The sequence below is a fragment of the Mixophyes fleayi genome, chromosome 5, assembly GCF_038048845.1.
Source record: "Mixophyes fleayi isolate aMixFle1 chromosome 5, aMixFle1.hap1, whole genome shotgun sequence".
NCBI lineage: Eukaryota > Metazoa > Chordata > Amphibia > Anura > Limnodynastidae > Mixophyes > Mixophyes fleayi.
The window spans coordinates 117995988-118017137 of NC_134406.1; the positions used below are offsets into that span (position 1 = coordinate 117995988).

Consider the following 21150-nt stretch of genomic DNA (forward strand, 5'->3'; position numbering starts at 1 on the left):
TTTATTAGAGGTTTTGTGTATATTTGTACTCCATAATAAAATGTATCCATTTATTTTCCAGATCACTAATATAATGTGATACTGGATGCTTCCCATTCAGTTCAAGTCTAAACATATTCAAAGACACAATTTTGAATATAAATTACACTCAAACCACAGTATTGCAACAAAAATACGTAAATAACATATAACATACAGTATATTAAATGTATTGTGCATAACATATTATATCTTAAATAAACATTAAACATTGTACATAAACATGTGTTCTAAAATAACATACCTTTCTATGGATACTGTTGCGTATATGTATCTGCTGTAAGCTTCAAGGATGGGTGCATGTGTATGAAGAAGAATGATATTGTACATCACCAGTGCGATGAGCATGATAATCATTTTCAACTCGTAATTTATCCGTAGAAAAACAGAGCAAGAAATAAATCCAAGAATACAACTGTATATAAAGTACTGTAGATAAAATCAAAGAAAGTGAAAATGATTATGTTTTTGTTTACTTTTTTTTGCAAATATGTTTTACATTATAAAAATGAGTGAATATGGATCATCCAAACTAATGTGCAATAGGTTGAGAAATTTTACCAAAGTGGACCAGTTATAAACAGAGATACATTATATAGGGCATCATTTAGCGTTGAAAGTAAATCCATCTAGAGGGTTCAAATTTACACCTGGACAAACCACGTTGTTATGCAGAAATGCAAATGCATATTTATTGTTTCATGCAGGGAAAACTCTGCCTACTTTTGCATTTAGCATACAAATACTTGGCAGCATAATTTTAATACTGTGATTTAGAGTTGAGGAGTTGAACTAGCATGCTCCCCATCCCAATTTGAAATTTGTCTGCACATTTTAAATTTGCCCACTTGAAGCGCAACATAGTTTTGCCGAGGTGACAAATTGCATGTTCTAACTCGGATTACTCCTAGTTCTAACTGAGGCCCATAATTTTTACCATTATTTTGCTATAAAACTTTACTTCCTTTAATCATACTTGCCTATTTTTAATTTCTCTCCTCCTGGGGATCCTGGAGGAGAAGTCATGTGACCACTGCAGGAGGGGGGCATGGTGATGCCATCGCATCAACATGGCCCCGCCCAAGCTATGAAATGCAGAAATTCACAGCATTACATAGTAGGGGGTGGGGCTTAATGGTGTGATTGCATCCTTAAGCCCTGCCTCCTCAACATTCCGGGAGACTGCCTAATCATCTGGGAGTCTGAAAGGACTCCCCGAAATTCGGGAGCCTCCCGGAAATTCAGAGAAAGTAGATAACTATGCCTTTACAATCCAACTACACACATAACAGCAAGATGTTGGACTTTGCCCCTTCCTATTATTGAGTATGCATACATAGGATAAATTCTGTAACCCTATTCTCTCACAGAATAGAGTTACGGTAGAGATGAGCAAATTAATTTGCAAGTCAATCCCAAAATTCAGCAACTAACACCCACTAGTGTGATATGTGGAATAAGAAATCTCAAAAGAACACACAGAAAAAAAAAATCAATTAATGTCACCTGTCAATAATATAGTCATTTATGATTAGAAATAGAAGCTGTATAAAAAAAAAAAAATTTGTTTTCAAAAAAAAATTTCTATTGAAAAGCATTAGCATTAGGCTGTCCTTAATGTCTACTGTACAGAAAATACATTTCTACAGTTGCTTCTGATTGCAGACACGTTATAGCATGCATACAATACTGACTTAGGACTTCGACTAGCCCCTTAGATGGTGCAAGAGATATGGCAGAAAAACAAGACATTTTCACAAACGCAGAGCTTCATTCCGACGTGGCTGCATTCGTTTGCGTTTGTCACGCCAACATTGTGCATTGAGTATGGGCACATGCCCCTTCTCGTCCTGTTCACTCCCAAAATAATAGACCGTCATAACTGTCATTTGCGTTGGCATATGCAGCAGACTTGCTTTCGTTGACGGCCAAGTGTCCTCGTTCTGGGTATGTGCAGAACGGAATTGCATACGAAACACACAAAAAAAAGAGTTATGCTCCTTAATGACTCAGGCCCAAAGACTTTAGGAATAGACTTGCACAGAAGTAAATAAATGGAAATGACAAGATTAACAAATTAAATCTTTTTTTTGACCAGTGAGAATACGCTGACAACCACTGTGAAGGAGACAGAAAAAATCCGGAGGAGTCTCCGGCACATCTTAATAAACATGAGTTATTATCGTTTATTGTTTTTTCTTGATTACATTAAGGGTACTTCACTATTTGTGTTTTTCTCTATTTATTTATATGATCTGGAGAAATATTTCAGTGCCATACACTGAACTATACTATCAAGATTTTTTTCTAGTGGAATTATAAAGATGCCAGCTGTTATCAATCTGTCTGGACCCGTAAACAAATACAGACTAACTTGCTGGCTACTTTATTGATGGTCTGCTGTTAGTGATAATCTGTCTATTTTGCTAATTGTCATTTATTGCAACCAACATTTTGTGACCTATTTTCATCTATTGTATTATCAGCATATTATTAACGTATTATCAAGATATCAGCTGAGGTCAGTTTAAGCTTTATAGCTGCCCACGCCACTTGATGACTCATTAATCCTCCACCATTTTTTTACCTAAATATTCCTAGAAAACTAAATGATTGTTAATTATGTTCACATACTGTATGTGAAAAAAATGATATTTGAAAGACTGGATACATTCTTTTATTTATAATGAGCAAGTTCTGACATCACAACTGAATAGGAGGTCATTCTACACAGGCAACTATACAGTATGTATATTATTATCTAGTAGGGACAATATCTTAAAAGATTAAGTGACTGCTCTTGATTCTTTAACCATTTTTTCAGTCCATGTCCTTGCAGATAGCTCTCCTACAAAGGTATTTCTTTATCTTGCATCTAATGCTGCTATCAGTGAGATACAGGTAGTACTAGTGTATAGTCCCGAACTGACAAGAGGATCCGTTGCCTGTTGATTATCGTAGAGGCAGCGATTAATCATTCTAAACCTTTAAAGAACTGAAAAATGTGTACCTCTCAATAAGCCTTGAAAAGACCTGATTAAAAGGTTGACACATGTTGGTTGGCTAAAACAGGTGGGATAACACCCGTTGAATGTGTACTTTTTTTATCCCCTTGTCCTGCTAGAGTGCCTGCATTCAGTATGTGTGTGTTTTTATTCCCCATGGCAAGTCTCTACTCACCCCATACTGTGTTTAAATATCAGCCTTAAGATTGGTAATGTATGAGATTGTGTTATGTTATCTGTTACACTGTAGGTGCGGTATTCATGTTAGCCCTAGGGCTTCCTATTGTTTACTCCTGCCAAAGGAATAAGTCCATGTGTATTCTTAATCTGTAGAAACAATACATCAATAATTATATTAAGCTCTCAGGAGCAGGGCCCTCTTTCCTTGTGTGCTCCTTCTACTATTCCATCACCCTCTGTACCTCTTGGCCTGCTTTGATAGCCCTGTTTTCCCTGTTTTCTTAAGCTTCAGCCTACTTCTCGTTGATTTCTACCATCCCTTTCACTATCTGTCCCAGAAATAATCTGATTTGCTTTACCCTATTACCTGTGTTTGTATATATTTTTGTTCTTTCTGTATCATGTTGTGTCTTTGTTCTCTGTTTTCTGTATATGTAATGTATGTCACTGCGGACCCTTGTGGTGCCTTATAAGTTAAAGATAATAATAATAATAATAATAATATATTATTAGGTAGACCAGACTAGTGTTTAACAGAAGCTATCTTTGTTTACCTAAACCTAAACAGGAGAGCTAGCTAGGGGTAGTTTCTCTCCCCTCTGTTCCAAATCTTGCCAGGCAAGCATTATGTTTAAAGCACAATGAAGTGTATTCACAAGCCAAACACATCCTTACAGTCTGAGGCTATTCTGGGAGTATAAGAAGGAGCAGTTCAGTGTTCAAGGGGTTAACAAAGATCAGGCTGGTTTAGGGAGCAATGGTTTCTAACAGCTGACAAAGGACATAGATCAGGAGAAGAACTGCAAGGACCCTTGTCCGTCTTCCTTTGGATAAGTTAACCCAGGTCTAGTAAATTTGTGCGCTTGTCAAAGCAAGGTGACAGTGAAGCAGGACTGCTGCCTTGCTAGCAGCCACTGAGGCTTCGCAATCCCAGGACTTGTGCTAAGGTACATAGAAGGAGCTTGTAACAAAGCATAAGCTATAGTCAAATATCTCAAGGTGGCCATAATAGGACTAGTATTGTATTGTATGTACTACCCCTGTGTCAATTGTATATACCTGTAACTATTGCTCCTGTACATATGTTGGTTTTATGAGTGTTGTTGTTCCGTTAATAAATGCTACTAGGCTACTAAATGCTCCAGGGCTTCCAGCTCATCAGGACCTCAGTGCTTCATCACTCTGCAGCCTTGCTCTTTTGTGCATACCTGACTCACCTTCTCCACGCTATATACTCTGCTGTCTCTCTGCAGACCGTTGTGCCTCTCCTCCGGTCCTACTCCAGGGCCATCCTGTTAACCAGAACCTCGGTGCAGCAGCACTCCATGGACTGTTGCTTTCTCTTTTTATCTAGAACTACCACTTACCTGTTGGACCCGCCTCAGCGCTCTGACATATACACATTGCCACCTTTATCTCCTGACCATCCATCTAGTCTCGCTTATTGCTCCCCTAGAGTACCGCGACCTGCGGTTAGAGAGCCGGGATTCCCTGCGGGAATCCCTGGTGAAAACCTCTCTTCCATTAGACTCCATGCCTCTCTGGGGGTAGTATTCACCTGAGCAGACGTTGAGGCCCAGCCTGACACTGAAACCATGACACAGTGTCTGATTCGCTGGCTGCTGAAGGGGATTACTTCTGATCAAGAAAGTAGAAAGGGCATGTTTTTTTTTCTTTTAATAATAAAGTGGTTAACAATAGTTTTTGTAATACTTATTCAATTCAAGTTTGTTTTAAAATTGTATGTGTTTCCTGGTGTAATGGACATGGATCTTGTTGACACCTGTCCACTATACTGGGACCACTGGATGACAAGTTGACACTCCAGGGTCCAAGTCTTGTTGATTACCCCATGCCCTGCAGCCAAAGATGGATAGGAAAAAGTCTCAGCTCATTCCTGCATGAGGCAGGCATCCTATGGGGATGGGGGATCACTGTTTTCTGCTTCCCACAGGCACTAGCTATGCTCTGACAAGTCTGGCGCAGGTTTTCACTATTGCAGGAAGTCTATCCCCTGTTATAGTGCAAACTAGCCCAGGCTTTCTTGCACTTGGGCTGGTTGAGTGGAGATTTGAAGAGGTGCCATGGAAATCCAGTGGTATTTGACTTTCTCTAGCCATTTTTGTCTACTATAACCATTTGTTGTTGTGATAAGTTGGTAAAGTCTCCATGATTCTCAAGTTATGCAGTATTACCCTGTGTTTTAACATTATATATGTTTGTTGTAACTGTGTGCAATCTTGTGATAATCAGAAGAAAGGTACTGTCAGTTCATTGTCATTGTCAGTTCATTGAAAAAGTGATTCTTATCTACTATATAAATGCCTAGTGGTATGTGGAAAAAAAAAAAAAAACAAGCTGCAGCGCCACCTGCTGGGCAGAGTTATACACTGACCTATATATTTCTTGAAGGAGAAGTGCCAGTTGGGAGTGGTTGGTGTTTGCCGGGGGTGACAGTGGGGAGTTTTTAATAACCTTAAGTAGCTTGATGAAGTATGTGGCGATGAAGATGAAGGATGAGGTGATAGAGAAAAATGATGAGGTGGTGACATGTGGACAAAACCACGTTAAAAAAGGGCGCTTGCGTCGGGAAGTAACGCTCTTCCCCTGAGGAGGCCTGGGCTAGGCCCAAATGCATGACAAGATCCTTTTTAACACCTTAAGTAGCTTGATTTGACTAGAATGCATGAGTATCATGCACGGGTTAACTTGTACAGTATATAAAAAGACATCACCTATGAGGTAAACAACTTGTACTTTTGATTCTTATCACAATGCATAATTTTGTCCAAGATAATATCTAAATTAGGATGCTGCCATTTCAGAGCACATGTAGTGAGAAATATAGACACTGTTAATTATGAAATCAAACCTGCAGTGAAAAAATTCCAAGTGATTTTACAATTTAAATTAAATGATCTGTGTCTTTCTTTTCATTAGCCATATGCTAAGATTTCTCATGTGATGTTTCTAATTTGCATTTTTTTCTATGAGAGAAGAAGTAGTAGAAGCGTTTTCAAAGCTTTTGCATCCTAGCACTGATTTGAAAAATACACTGTTTTAATGAGTAACGAATAAGACGGTATCTTGGTCTTTTGTAATCTATTTTGTTCAAAGTTATTCTATTCGGTTGTATCAGTTACTGTTATTATGTCACAGATATTTTTCTTATATTGAACAAAAATGGAAGCACAATACAATATAGGGATTGAAACTGTGCTACATTGCAAGAAAATTTGTTGTGCTGATCTGTTGCCATTCTTTTGTTTGCTGTTTCTAGTGTCAATGCATTACAGATTGGGTTAAGTAAAAATTAATGTGAAGGTGCTTTAAAAAGAGAGCCCTGTTAGATTTTCAGTGAGGGCATATTGTTGGCGCACATTTAAATGGGTCATCTGTGACAAAAACGCACACTTTAGTCGGTGTATCCACAGCAACAGTTTCAAAGATTATGACGGAATACACAAATAATTGGGAAGATGTCATCAGCTACCAGGATTAGCGTCCTCAAAACTAAACTAAATGAATGGGAGCATAGACACTTAAGAGGATTGTGTCTAAAAAGTAGGGATGTTCACTGAGCCTTGTGTTTTGATTTTGCTTTTGGATCTGTATTAACTTCATCTTTTGGTTTTGGTTTTGCTAAAATCACATCATTTGGCTCTTTTTTTGTTCCTACATTATTATTAACCTCAATAAAATTAAATTCCAGTCATTTCTAGTCAATTTTGACCACCTCACAGGTCACAATACTATTTTCATCCAGTTTAGGCTAAAGACTGCAGCAAGCTGGCTTTTTACTAAGCGACAGAGTAACAGCACAAACACAGGTCAGTTTATAGCACATCTAGGAAACATTGCCACACAGCTGTGGCGGAAAAGAAAAGAGGTACAAGATGGAATTGACCTTAGGCCCTCCCACTCATCCTTATGTTGGATTTCCATAATATGATTGATGGGCAGCAGACTAGACAAGGTTATAAAGTCGACAATATAATGACATCAACAACATTATTATGACAACAATTGAAATGTAGACAGTATTTATTAGGTTGACAATTCAAATGTATACAGTATTATCCCTAACTCTAACCCTGTCCCTATCTCTAGATCTGGCCCTATCCCTGTCCCTATTTCTATCCCTGTCCTTTACTCTGTGCCTATCCCTGGCCCTATCCCTGTCTCTATCCCTATCCCTAGACCTTTTCCCATCCCTGTCTTTAACCATATCCCTAGTCCTATACTGTCCACATTTGAATAGTCTACCTAATCATACTGTCCACCATGTGAATTGGCAACCTAATAATGCTGTTTCTGTGTGAGCTATGGCACTGAGCAATGGCACTGGAGACTGGAGAGTGACAAGAACACTGCTACCCCTTCTGTTTCTGTGTGAGCAATGGCACTGAGCAATGGCACTGGAGAGTGACAAGAACACTGCTACGCTTCCTGTGTCTGCCTGATGATGCGACAATGACGTTTTGCCTTGGTTTCAGTTTTGAGAAAATAGGAAAGTATCGAGCCGGCTCGGTACTCAGATTTGGGATGTTTGGAGTAACACAGGTTTGAGAAAACCAAAACTGAGCATCCCTACTAAAAAGAAATGTAGTAGGAATATTGACAATTAATATGTACACCATAATGTCCACAGTCAGAATATCGACATGTTTATTGTTTATTTACAATGTCAACATAAAGCAATACATTTAAACAGGCAATGTTGCCGCCAGCAATACAGTACACAAAAAACTGGAACTAAATGTTAAAAACATATATGCATGCTCTGCCCCGCCCCCCCCCCCCCCCTCCCCAACCAAACAGCTTAACCAACCCTAGTGTTGCCAGCTTAGGATGGTACTTGCAAAAACCAGGGGAACAAAAAGTGTGGAGTCTCCCCAATTTTACTATTATCAGCACTAGGATTTGCCAGCTGGTGGCACAAAAGCAGGGAACCCGCAGTGTGGGACCCCCTACCATAAAGGTGAACCAGCCCCAGGCTAGACAGAATGGGTCTGGTTTCACTTGGGAGATTGGGTCCACAAAGACATACGTGAATCACCCCCAGGTGTTCCCAGCCCCATGGTAAAAACACTACGACTCTTCCCTCAACCCTGGGGTGTTGGGTAATAATAATAGTTTTAATGATAAAAAAATATGTTGTACCTTTTGCACTACAGGTCCCAGCATGGTCAGGCCACCATTAAGTGCCTAGGCAGGCTGGCACTTGTAATACTACACACACCAGCATACCCATGGCTTCCAGGGCATGCTGGCACTAGGGGAACTACAAGTGCTGGTTGGGATTTGCAAAGAAAAAAAAATAACAGGCAAGGAATGACAAAGCATGCAAAAGCCATTCTAATTGGTTAATAGCAGTTAGACCACCCAGGCTATGAGCATGGATCCTTGCGCCATTCTTACACATTTTATTTATTTAATATCTTTCTTTTCAAGTGCAAAGTTCCATGCTGATGATCATTTTCTGATAACACTGTGCTTATGATAATTTTCTAATGTGCTAGTTATTCAACAATTCACTTTCATTTATAGTTAATTCCACTTTTCATTTTATTCAATTACAGCACTAAGGAGTATGTACTTTAGTTCTGATAAGATCATATTGTACACTTTCACATTCATTATACACAATTATTACATATTTTCTGTTCACCTATTCATATTTCGACATCTAACTCATGTCTAATAAATGCTCTTTTACAGTAATTGATATGGCAATATATAAAACTATAATAGTGCTCCATTTTTGTAAATAATACACCTTGGTATAATTAAGTTACTCACCTTTTTAATTGACATATGGCAGGAGTCCTATTCTAACTAGAGTTGTTCACTGACCCCCGTGTTTTGGGTTTTAGTTTTGGATCTGTATTAACTTCATGTTTTGGTTTTGGTTTTGGCAAAACTGCCCTCACATGTTTAGGTTTGAGTTTTGGGTCTGTATATTTTTTTAAAAAATAAATAATTTGCTGAACAATGCTAAAATCACATAATTTGGTTATTTTTTTTGTTTCTACATTATTATTAACCTCAATAACATTAATTTCCAGTCATTTCCAGCCAATTTGTCTCAGGTGACAAGAACAGTGCTTCCCCTCCTGTTTCTGTATGATCAATGGCACTGAGCAATGTCACTGGAGAATGAAGAGTGACAAGAACACTGCTGCCCCTGTTTCTATGTGAGCAATGGCGCTGGATCTCCTGGGGAGAGAGGTACTTATGAAATCCAAAACCTGCGAGATCAGACGACGCAACAATGACATTTTGCCTCGATTCAGATCCGAGGAAGCGGGAAAGTACTGAGCCGACTCCGCTCGGTACTTGGAACTGCGATGTTCAGGTGGGCTTGGTTTTCCCTAAAACCGAGCCCACCTGAACATTGCCGAGCCTCTCTAATTCTAATCTATATTGTAATATATAGCACAATACTCTCCTTTTTTAAAACACTGTAGCTTGATATTATTAATATGCTTACCTTTTCAATGAATATTTTTCATTATGTGTAGTTATGTATTAATACTAAATTACAAGAAACATCCTCCCCTTATTTCCCATTGTTTTACATTCATTTTTACTTTTGTTTCTATTTTCAAGTAAATCTTCTGAAATTGTTCTCATTTATCTAAATCTCTTTGTGTTAGATCAACAATTGTTGATTGGCCAATCATTAATTACAATTGTAGGTTTTCCTTTCAAGGACATACCTATGACCTATTTAATAATTACCTAAGTAATAATCACTTTTGAATGCTTGCTTTATCCTTCAGTAGCAAATATTGTATGAAGATTTGTTGTTTCCCATTTAAATGCATAACCCAGTTCAACCATTTGAAAAGCAGAAAGAAAAATATATATTCGTGCGAGTGTACATTGAGTGTCTATGTCATTTAGAGAGACCCGGTCCGATGATTAGCGGATAGCTTCTTCATACTGCTATAACTTTGCCTAGTAAAGTTAGATATTAGCAGAAGCAGTGGTTAAAGTGGAAATTTAGAAGTGATGGTATCGAAAATGTAAGGGGAAGGAGTTTGATAGATTTGCAATGAAGGCAGTAGGAGAAGTGGTGGTATGGCATTTCACAGTACACCAATCCACTTCAACTATTGACCAGGACGGATTTTTATCTCCATGACTGCATATTTTCAGAGTGGCATAAATTTCAGTCTGAGGGTGCTTTTCCAAACCACTGAGGTTATTATATATGTATTGCTTAAAATAACAAACTATTACAGTGCAGTGGCTAATGGCAGCTACTTACACTATTTTCTATTTTACAAAGAGTTTTTAAAAGATATATTTGGTGAAAATGAAAGCATTTACAAGTACTACGCCCCACTTTCAAACTTCCAGGCATCATATTAAACAGATGTGGGCAAATTAGTTATGGTTTGGTAATAAATGAATATATACATACAGCATATATATATATATATATATATATATATATATATATATATATATATATATATATATATATATTGTGGCAAGAGCCCGCTACTGCTAAAGCACATGCGAACAACTTCTTCTTTTTATGCAGCTTTATTGTCAGGATGGTTTAAAATGTATTTGACACCATATGAATTTCACAGCAGATATGGAGACCCTAAACGCTAGCTAGACATAGACAATCTCTCTCAAGACCAGCCAGCTTCCCCAGCGTTGGTCTCAGTGCACAAATGACACAAACAAGCTTTTATGCATGATACTCCTCCCCCAGCCCTAGCTTGATGGGCAGGTGACACACCCACCTTCTCTTTAAAAGGACACTCCCATCACTGGCTCTGTTTGCACTAACAGACACATCCTGTCTGTTTGATGAGAGGAAGGAGCTTTTCAAATCATGTAAGTTAACCAAACTTTAAACTACACATACGTTTTTACGTGGTTTAATCTCAATCTAGGTGCATAACTCTGCCAATGTTTTATTCTGTTTGTATGCTTTCTCTGCATCTTGTCAGATAAATGCCACCCTTTGTTACATATCCCTCCCCCTAGCGTCTCCAAGTAGTTGGACGCGGACTTCGCGAGGAGCGCATATTTCCATGACAATGCATCTGCATTCTTGTGCAGAATCCCAGGTCTATGTTCTACTGAGAACTTGAAAGGTTGCAGTGCCAAGAACCAGCGGGTTACCTTGGCATTTACCTCCCGGTTGTTCTGCATCCATCTCAATGGTGCATGATCTGTTATTAAGGTGAACTCTCTGCCTAGGAGATAATAGCGCAGCACTTCTGTAGCCCATTTTATGGCGAGACATTCTTTCTCCGCAGTGGTATAGTTTTATTCTGTTTGTATGCTTTCTCTGCATCTTGTCAGATAAATGCCTCCCTTTGTTACAATATATATATATATATATATATATATATATATATATATATATATATATATATATATACTCACACACATAGTGGCAAAGAGGGTTATTTGCCATACCACTTCTGCATTGGGATAGGTAAAATCCCTAAGAATTTGCAGGTACAGGCTGCAGACAAGGTTAAATTCCCACTTGGTATTTCCCACAGCACACACACACACATTGGTACACAACATGGGTGTGATCGTTGTGGTGTTTGCTTGTGAATAAAAGGGTTGTCAGATCTTGTGGGCAGGTCTAGCAGCCAGACAATAGGTAGGGCTTGTAGTCAGTGTCAGAGAGCTGTGGAATATATGCTGTTCTTATGTTGGAATAAAACAGGAACTGCTTAAGAAGACTGGAGTAAGGAGTCTCTTATTTAGTAATTCCTACAAAGTGGTGTCATCGTGGGATCTCAAAGTACAGCCAAAACACCGCTGTCCACCCAGCCAAGATTCGATTCAGCAGCCTATTTCAAAGGAGAAAAAATGCAGGTGCCTCAAAGAGCTAGCCCAAGCTGCCCACTATGGGACAGGCCAGGCTGCTCCCCAGCCCAGCCTACCCCTGCTGACAACAAAGTATGACATACATTAAAAAAAAAAAGAGCGAAAGAGTGACTTTTATTTGTTTGTGTTATTCTCTGCTTTTCCTTTTTGTTTTGTTTGTTTGTTTGTTTGTTTGTTTTGTAGCAGTGACTGCTAGCTAGGACACTTTAAAAAGGATGACTTTAAGAAAAAAAATAATAAGGTTTTTTTTCTGGTTGTTTTTTACCTTTTCGTTTTGTTTGCTCTGCAACTGCTGCTAGCTTAAACACTACAAATCAGGAATTGGCTTGTCAGTGTATGTTAAGTGAGGCACAGTTTCACTATTTCATTGGCTTGGATAGCAAAACGGAGGAAATCCTCCGAGCTTTAACCATTGTGGCCACCAAACAGCAGTCCCAGCTGGGCCACATGCTAGCTGTTGCCAAGGCCCAGGTGTAATGCAACAGTGTCATGAATCCTGGTTCCAGCTTACCACTGTTGCTCTTTGTATGCTGCTTCAACCATTTGTGTGAATTCAGCTTAAATCTGCCCGCTGCTGTACAGATTTCAGCCATCAACCCTTCGTCAGAATTCAGCTTCAATCTGCCTGCTGCTGTACAGATTTCAGCCATTATCCCTTTGTGTGAATTCAGCTTCAATCTGCCTGCTGCTGTACAGATTTCTGTCATTAACTCTTCATGTGAATTCAACATCTGCTGCTGTACGATTCCAGCTGCCACCCCTCGTGTGAATCGAAGTTCATCCCTCGTGTGGATCCTCCTCTCTTCAATCACTTCCTGTCTCAATACTGGCTATCTGGGGTAGTAGGTTGTTGTTCTTACTCATCCACTTTCTGGAGCCATCTCTGTGTCTCGGGGTACAAACTTCCAGTTCCAGGACTACCTCAGGTTCTGAGTTCTGAGTTGTCCAAGGCAAGTTTCAGGCTTATTCTGTTCAGGAGGTTGCCACCCCTGTATATTCACTGCCTGAGTTTTGAGTCTTCTCAGTCCCAGTTGTGGTTTTATATTCATTTGAGTTTCTGTGTTCTTGGAGGTACTGAGTCTCTGGTCATGGGTTCAGGTCCTCCCTGTTCCCACGTCCAGATTCCAAACCTTCAAGTCCAGGTTCCAGTCATTTATTTCTGTACAGCATTCCTCCTCCTAACATTCGGTATACAGGAACAGAGCATACTCTATGAGCAAAACATTCATCTGGCCTCCCAGTTTCCACTACATTCCTGCACAGCTAGTCCCAAGGGTCCCGAGACGGATCCCAGAAACCATATTGCAGTGACAAACAGACTGATACGAGCAAGCTCAGTCATATCCAACAGAGTGAGCACGAACCTACTATCTTGCAAAGGATGACATCCTCAGACAACGTTGAGGCATATTTGCTGTTGTTTGAAAGGATGGCAACACTGCTTAAGTGGACCACAGGTGAATGGGTGGCGAAACTGTCTCCTTATTTGATGGGTAAAGCCCAGCGGGCCTATACTATTGTGCCCAAGGACCAGGTTGTGGACTTTCAGCAACTAAAGGCCACAATTTTGGCAATGCCACAATTTTGACATGGCCACAATTTTGACATGGCCATAATTTTGGTGTGGATGGAGGTGACAGGGCCTGGGAAGGCACAATGATTTCATGACTGGTGATTAAGAATGGGATCTGCAACAGGTGCCCAGCTGGCAGACCTGGCAAACTTAACAAAGAGTTGGTTGGAGCCTGACCAGAATTCACCGGTCAGAAATTTAGAAATTCTTGCTAAAGTCAAGATTTAGAGTGATGGACTCTACAGACCTCCCCTCAATCATTTGAGGAGCTTGTTAAAACTATTGACAGTTATTATGCTGTAGATAATTTAGCCCAGACAGCTGAGAAAGTTTTCTGGCCGGACTTCAGGCTGCACCAATACCAGAGGTTGAAGCAGACCACAGGTTTATGGCCTTGACAACTGAGAAAGTTGTCAGGCTGGACTTCAGGCCGAAACCAACACCAAAGATTGCAATGGAGCGCAAGGTAACCCCAGCGAAGCACTTTGAGTGTGGCGAGAAAGGTCACTTCAGGAGGCATTGTTCAAATCGGACAGAATTGATGGATTGTTCAGTGGTTCAAATGGACCCCATGTTTCCTGCTTGTTTTACCATGTCCTTGTCCATGGAGAACCCATTGCTGTTCTGGGTGACTGCCCTGATACAGCAACAGTCTGTGTTAGTGAACTTATGTAGTAAATTAACCTTGGAATACGACACTGTGGCTCCAGAAGGCCTGTTGAAAGTCCTATGCATAAACGGGGTCCCTGAGGAAAATGACCGTGTCAATCTTCTCTTTACTTCCCATTATGGATGAACAATGCAAGTGGTAGAAGCGTTAGCCCCAAACCCAGAAATCCTGTTCTGGGAGAATATTGACCACCGGATTGGTCAGGACGTGTCGGCAACTGAGTCACTAGTCAGACATTTGACCCTAGTTGATCCTGTCTTTCATACCCCGGAACTGGAGATACAGACAGAGAAACTGCAAAACCTGGAGCCTTTATACCAGGCTTTGGCTGCAACTAGACCAGTGTCACATTCCAGAAGATGTAAAAGAAAAGTCCCAGCTGGAGAAAGTTGGAAGGAAAGAGAAACCTTGCCAGGGGGTGAAGATTTGTCCCCAATATCCATGACTATGTCACTCCAGGACTTTGAGAAAGGACCAACTTAATGATAGTGCTTTGGAAAACGCTTACAAATATGTAGTGAAAATGTATGGAGTATGGAAGGCTGAGAGACCAGCCAGGAAGTACCTTATTTTATTATAAAAGTGGAACTACCCTATAGGGTAGCGGTGGTACAGGAGAAAACAGTTAATCAACTGTTGGTTCCACAGATACATGTCCCTTTGGTATTAACAACAGCTCATACATGCATTTGGGAGAGGAGAAGACTCTAAATTGGGTGCTCCTGAGGTTTTACTGGCCGGTAATCCATATGGAAGTCAACAGAAACTGTTAAGCCTGCCCAGTATGCCAGTGTATTCACATATGTTTTTATTGATCTTTATATAATAAATGGTATTATGCTAGATGCTTTTTCTATTTTTTATATATTGAACACTGGAGACTATATTTTGACATTGTGAACACAAAGCATTGACGTAGATGGATGACGTCTAAAAGATCTGCTGTAAAGGTTTACATTTCGCTATTGTCTTGTGAGTACCCCGACATTGGAGAACAAGAAATTTGTAAATGATATTCTTCCTATGGACATTGAATGAATCATTTGCACTACAATCCATTATTTGTTAATACTGTGCAGATTATTTGATTCCCTATAGTATTACGCTTTTTTACATGTTTTTCACATTTATGTGATTGTGACCATATTGAGGGATTTATTTAATCAGAGACGTATTGACATCTAGAAGACATCAACATACCAAAAATAGAAATATTCTCTTAATGAGATTAAATGTACGCTTCTAGGGGTTCCATAAATATTATTTCTGTGGTATATATGTGTTTGTAAACTGGTGTATGTTTACATTTGGAATCCATTAGGCTGCATTTGGAAGTGAAGCGCCGGTTAAGTTTGGCTATATTGTATAAATAATTGATTGTCTATGGACCGCATTCTTTGCGGCTGCATTATGTTCTCCTTTATAGATTCTAGAATTGATTTGGCTAAATGTTTAATGGGGAGAAGACCCCAATAGAATTGTGTGATGAAGACTTAGATTCTTTACTTAAAAAATTAGAAAGAATTTTACTAAAAGAGAATAGAATATGGTGGGAAGTAGCAACATTAGAACATTACTTATAAAATCATCTTATCCCCAAAGGTTTGAAAGTCATTTTAAAGATGTTTAAAATAAGGTGGGAAACTATCTTAAATCAATGTACTTTCTCAATAATTGAGCTCATTTTGGATGAAAGAAGAAGTGATTTAAGAAGTATGGATAATGAGATACAGAAATTACAGTCACTTATAGATCCCTTTGCAAACTTGGAAGATGTCCAATATAGTATTAAGAATATAGAAGAAAAGATTAGTAAAAATACTAGGGAACTTATAGCCCAAAAATATAAGAAATTTAACAGAGACAAAGATGCTATCCATTCTAAGGAAATTAGACCAACTAAGAAAAAAATCTAAGAACAAAAATACATATGAGATAAATGGTAGGAACCCCTTCAGCCAGTACATCAAAACCCGGAGTCTGCTGTGAAGGTCTGGTGTTCACTGGAGCCCCTAGTGGTGGGGACAGACTTGGCCGCAGACAAACAGAGGGTCGTGAAATATGTACCGGCTGGAGAGAATCCAGGAAAGCAGAGTGAAGTCCAGGCAAGGGTTGAGGGCCGGCAGCAGACAGCGTATCCAAAAAACAAGCCGAGGTCAGAGGTCACAGGCAAAACAGAAGTGTAAGAGTCCAGGCAAAAGAAGATCAAGGTGCACAGGCAATCAAATGTAGTCAGATATCCAGGCAAGGGTCGGTGACAATAATCAGAATCCAATGGATAACAGAGAGCAAGGGATACAGCAGGCTAGTATGCAGCAAAGCAGGAACTATAACTGGCAGTGAGGCCCAGTCCTCACTGCCTTAAATACTATGATGGTCAAATCAGAAAGGAGGAGGACAGGGCTGATAATCAGCCTCAGGAGGCTGCTGATTAGTTACTAGCTGGAACTAGCATAGGTCATATCACTACCAGGAACATGTATGAATGACAAAAGGAATCATGCGAGAGCTCCCCCTGGAGTTGGAGGATGTCCCTACAACCTCCAAAAATATAACAGTGCATTGAAACTAATGTACGCGCTCGGCTGCTACCTTACGCCAGGATGCGGAGTACCGCCGCGGCTCGTAACAATAAAGAATAGGATAAAGGAAGGCTATGAGAAAATTGAAACCAATTTATCTCCAAATGATAGGAGTCCTTATGTACCCCAATATAATAGGAAAGAAAGGTCTTACCATCCACTATATAATGATCGATATAGATCTAGGAAAGATCGTGAAGGTAGGAGCTATATATTGCGGAACTCCAATTATGAGAACGGTGGATCACTCTTTGCTTTACATAATAGGTTTGACCTGCTAACTAAAGCTGACCCTCATTTTTAGATTGGAAGAGAGCTCTCAACAGGAGAAAGTACAGGAAGAATTGGAGAAGGAACAACTATCCAAACTGTTATTAACATCTACCACCACTAAGGCCTCTTTGTGCAGGGAAAGGAAAAATAAAAAACGTTTAAGAGGCAAAAAGGGAGGCAATAAGATAAGAAAAGTTTTAAAGAAGAAAGAGAGGAGAAAGATATAAGCCTCTAAAGAGGTGACCAATGAAAAAAGTACTGATGGTGAGGGAGAAATCAATATATTTAATTTAAATACTAGAGTCCTAAATGAGAGTGAATTATCATTACTCTCGAAGGGCCTTAAATTTTCACTTACTTCCATGCCGGATCCTTTTGAAGTATTCATAGATGTACAGAAATATATAAGAAAGTTGACAATAAAGAAATTCTTCCATAAAGAAAAAGGAGAGGAGGAGATTGATACAACTGAGATATTAAACAATATGGATTCGGTGTCATCTAAGTTTAAAAAGAAATCTACCTTTTTCCCCACTCACATGAAAGGTCCATATGTGGATACATTTTCTAAATTAGTGGTTGATGATTTTAAAAAGAGGTTTGATAATAATAGGAATAAGGTTACATTTAATTTAACTAAGAAAGAGAGATTGCCCATTACCTCCCTTAGGAAGGATCTTAGTATAATTAGAAAACCTGCCAATAGGGGGGGATGGATCGAGAGAGATATGTTAAGGAGATTCAGAGACAATTGGAAGATGGTATAACCCATAAACAATTAAGAAATGATTCAACGATAGATGTCCATAACAGATTTGAGAAATTAATTTCAACACATGAATCAAAAAATACCATCACAAAGGAAGTAGCTAATTTTTTTAAGAATTAATGTTGCTGAGGATTTAGATGCATAGTAAGTGATTGGATTGCTTTGTTAGACTGTTTGTTTGAAGGGTAGTTTGTAGCTCTGAATCTCTGAAATAGTGTGGTTTATGGCTGTAAATGTTGGTGTGGTTGATATTGCAGTGGAGTGAAGTGCCATATGTTCAGAGCAGGCTGAGTTTCAGACAGTGGAGAAAATGAATCTAGTATCTGGCAAGCCTGTAATATGGCTGCCATCTAGAAACTCGTGTGAAGGGAATGTGGATAGTAGATAATGTGGTTGAAATACCATGTGTTAAAATGGCTGTAGGACTTTGAAAGAGATATGTGAGATGAATGCAGTGTGCCTGTGTGGTCTTCTCCCCCTCCCCCTGCACATACACAATGCATTCACACAAACACACCTTTAGACATTAGTTAGTCAATACACACGCACAATGACTTATATATTTATATTACGGGCAATCAATGTAATATATGGCACCAAAATCTATAATTTGTGTAAAATATTGTTACGCTGTTTACTGTTTTATAATATAATACAAAGGTAATAGTCATATATATCGGTATTAAATGGTCATCCATACATTTGCCAGATTATTAAGGAGATTAAAACCCATCAAGGGAGGAAATCCTTTTACAAAAAGCTAAAAAAAAGTGAAACGCACGTCGGGTAGATGTCAAGTGTGACGTCACAAACCCAGAAGTGTAGCCAGCTAGCGGCAGTGCCGCGAGTACTTTTCTACAAACATATACGTTTATATATGTGATCATTGGCAAAGTAGCGCTCTAGATACATTATGGGGCTGAAATAAATGTATATTTTCTTCATGCACTGCGGCGTTATGGTCAATATTAGATCATTTGTGGAAAGAGTAAATGATTGTCATAAGTCACATGAATATTGTATGAGCAACTAACTTTGTATTCACCGCAGATAGACCAGTGACGGGAGGATAAATATTCATGGCAATATTTTGTTCTTTTATTATTACCTGCTATTATGTCTCATAGAGACTTTGGAACAAACAGTTACAACGGAACTTTTCATTTGAGATCAATACCATTAGAAACCATCTAGTGCAGGGTTGTCCAACCCATGGCCCGCGGGCCACATGCAGCCCAGCACGCCTGTAAATGTGGCCCAGAAGTTTTGGTTGTGGCAAGGGGGCAGCACTGTTAATGGAAAAAAATATCCTGCAAAAAAAAGAAAAGAAAATACTTACCTTGCGGTCACGCGGTCACGTCAGCTGGTACTCCGGCTTCCTCCCTTGTCTCCTCCTCCGTGCGGTGCTCGCAGTGAATGTCGGGCGTGATGTCATCACGCCCAACATCCATTGCGGAGCGCAGCACAGAGGAGTCACCCGCGCGAGAAGAACAATCAGCAGCACAGAATTGGAGAAAAGAAGAGAAGAGGACAGGAGAACAAGCCGATTAAAAGTTAAGGGGAATTTTTTTTATTATTTCAAGGGACACTGACCAGTGAATAAAAGTCACCTGGTCCTGGAGCATCATGGACCTTATCTCCCTGCTACATACTTCTACTTGTAATACTAATGGGGCATTATATATTATTCTCTTTGGCCCATTATAAGTTGTTATCCCTTAACTAACATAGTGGTGTAATTAGCAAAACAGGTCACAATTTGGGGTCACAGTGATGTATATGTCAGGTACCGCAGGCCTGGTCAGGGCACCCTGATATACAATGCCTGGCTTAAATGCACTTTATTGATATTGCATCGAAACAATACAAAAAGTGATTATAGTATAATAACTAGAGAGGATTTTTTGAACAGGGCGATTGAAAGATAAGTATAGGGGGATTTGAAAAAAAAGTGATATATATATATATATCACTTTTTTCTCATATATATATATATATATATGTTAACTATGTTTTCTATGGTTTTTTGGATGATCAGCTATCGTTATTGTTAGTGTATCTTATGTGTGGCCCAAACCAACTCGTCGTCTTCCAATGTGGCCCAGGGAAGCTAAAAGGTTGGACACCCCTGATCTAGTGGTTGTTTTAGGGACTGCTATAATTAGGATCCCTTAGATCTAATATTGATATACACATACTGAGGATAGAATTTGTGGGTATTTGCCTTGTTCTATCTCTAAACACTGATTACTATTTAGGTAGTGGCCTTTAAAAATACATATACGAATGATGATATGATTTGACTATCTAATGTCACTACCTTATATATTCATGCCTGCTGTTTGAGAATTTGGTATCTTATACTAACAATCAGAGCCATAACTTAGAATTCTAGTGCCTGGGGCAAGAAATACAAATGCCGCCCCCCTAGCCCTCAATTTTAACCAAATGAACCTAAAATATTCCTAAATTGCGCCCACTTCAGCGTTGTGCCCTGTCGCACAGCCCTAGTTACGGCCCTGCTAACAATGGATATCAATAGGATCATATACTAATAAATATCTATATAGGGATCATTGACTGATCCTTAGATTCCACTTACTGGCTACATATTCTGTGGTTTACATTTTAAACACTATTCTACTCTCTGGTCACATTCTTTCTGTTTTTTATTATATTTCACTTTTAAAAACCTAGGGTATATCAATATACTTCAGAGATAGTTTTTTTAATATCATATAATTAATAAAGATATTAACCCCAATAAACTTTATATTATCTAGATTGAATTGGATTGGAGTGCTTTGTAAACCCATTATTCTTTACTGTTTTTTCTTCTATACTTATCTATGGGAAGAGCACCCCCTCACACTAATACTGTTTATGAGGTGGGAATGAAGAATATCCCAACCCTGTGCGAATGATTTCATTTCTCTACCTTGGAGCTGGAGGCAGAGGCTGGCAACTCTAAACTTCAGGCAGAGGTTGGCACCTCGGAACTAGATGGCATTTTGGAACAGGAAATTGATGACGGCACCTCGGAGCTGGAGGCAGAGGTTGGCACCTCGGAACTTGAGAAGGAGGCTGGCACCTCGGAATTTGAGGCAGAGTCTGGCACCTTGGAACTGGATGGCAACTCGAAACAGGAGACAGAGTTTGGCACCTCGGAACTGGAGGCAGAG

The 21150-nt window shown here is 39.3% G+C and overlaps 1 protein-coding gene across 1 annotated transcript in view; it reads right to left on the reverse strand.

Annotated features, from left to right (window-relative positions):
- Nucleotides 1–21150, reverse strand: part of ADCY2 (adenylate cyclase 2) — a 1242889-nt gene that overhangs the window by 241007 nt on the left and 980732 nt on the right. Inside the window, exon 18 of the mRNA XM_075212755.1 lies at nt 284–468. Within this exon, the coding sequence (XP_075068856.1) occupies nt 284–468 (185 nt within the window). The remainder of the gene's footprint in view (nt 1–283; nt 469–21150) is intronic.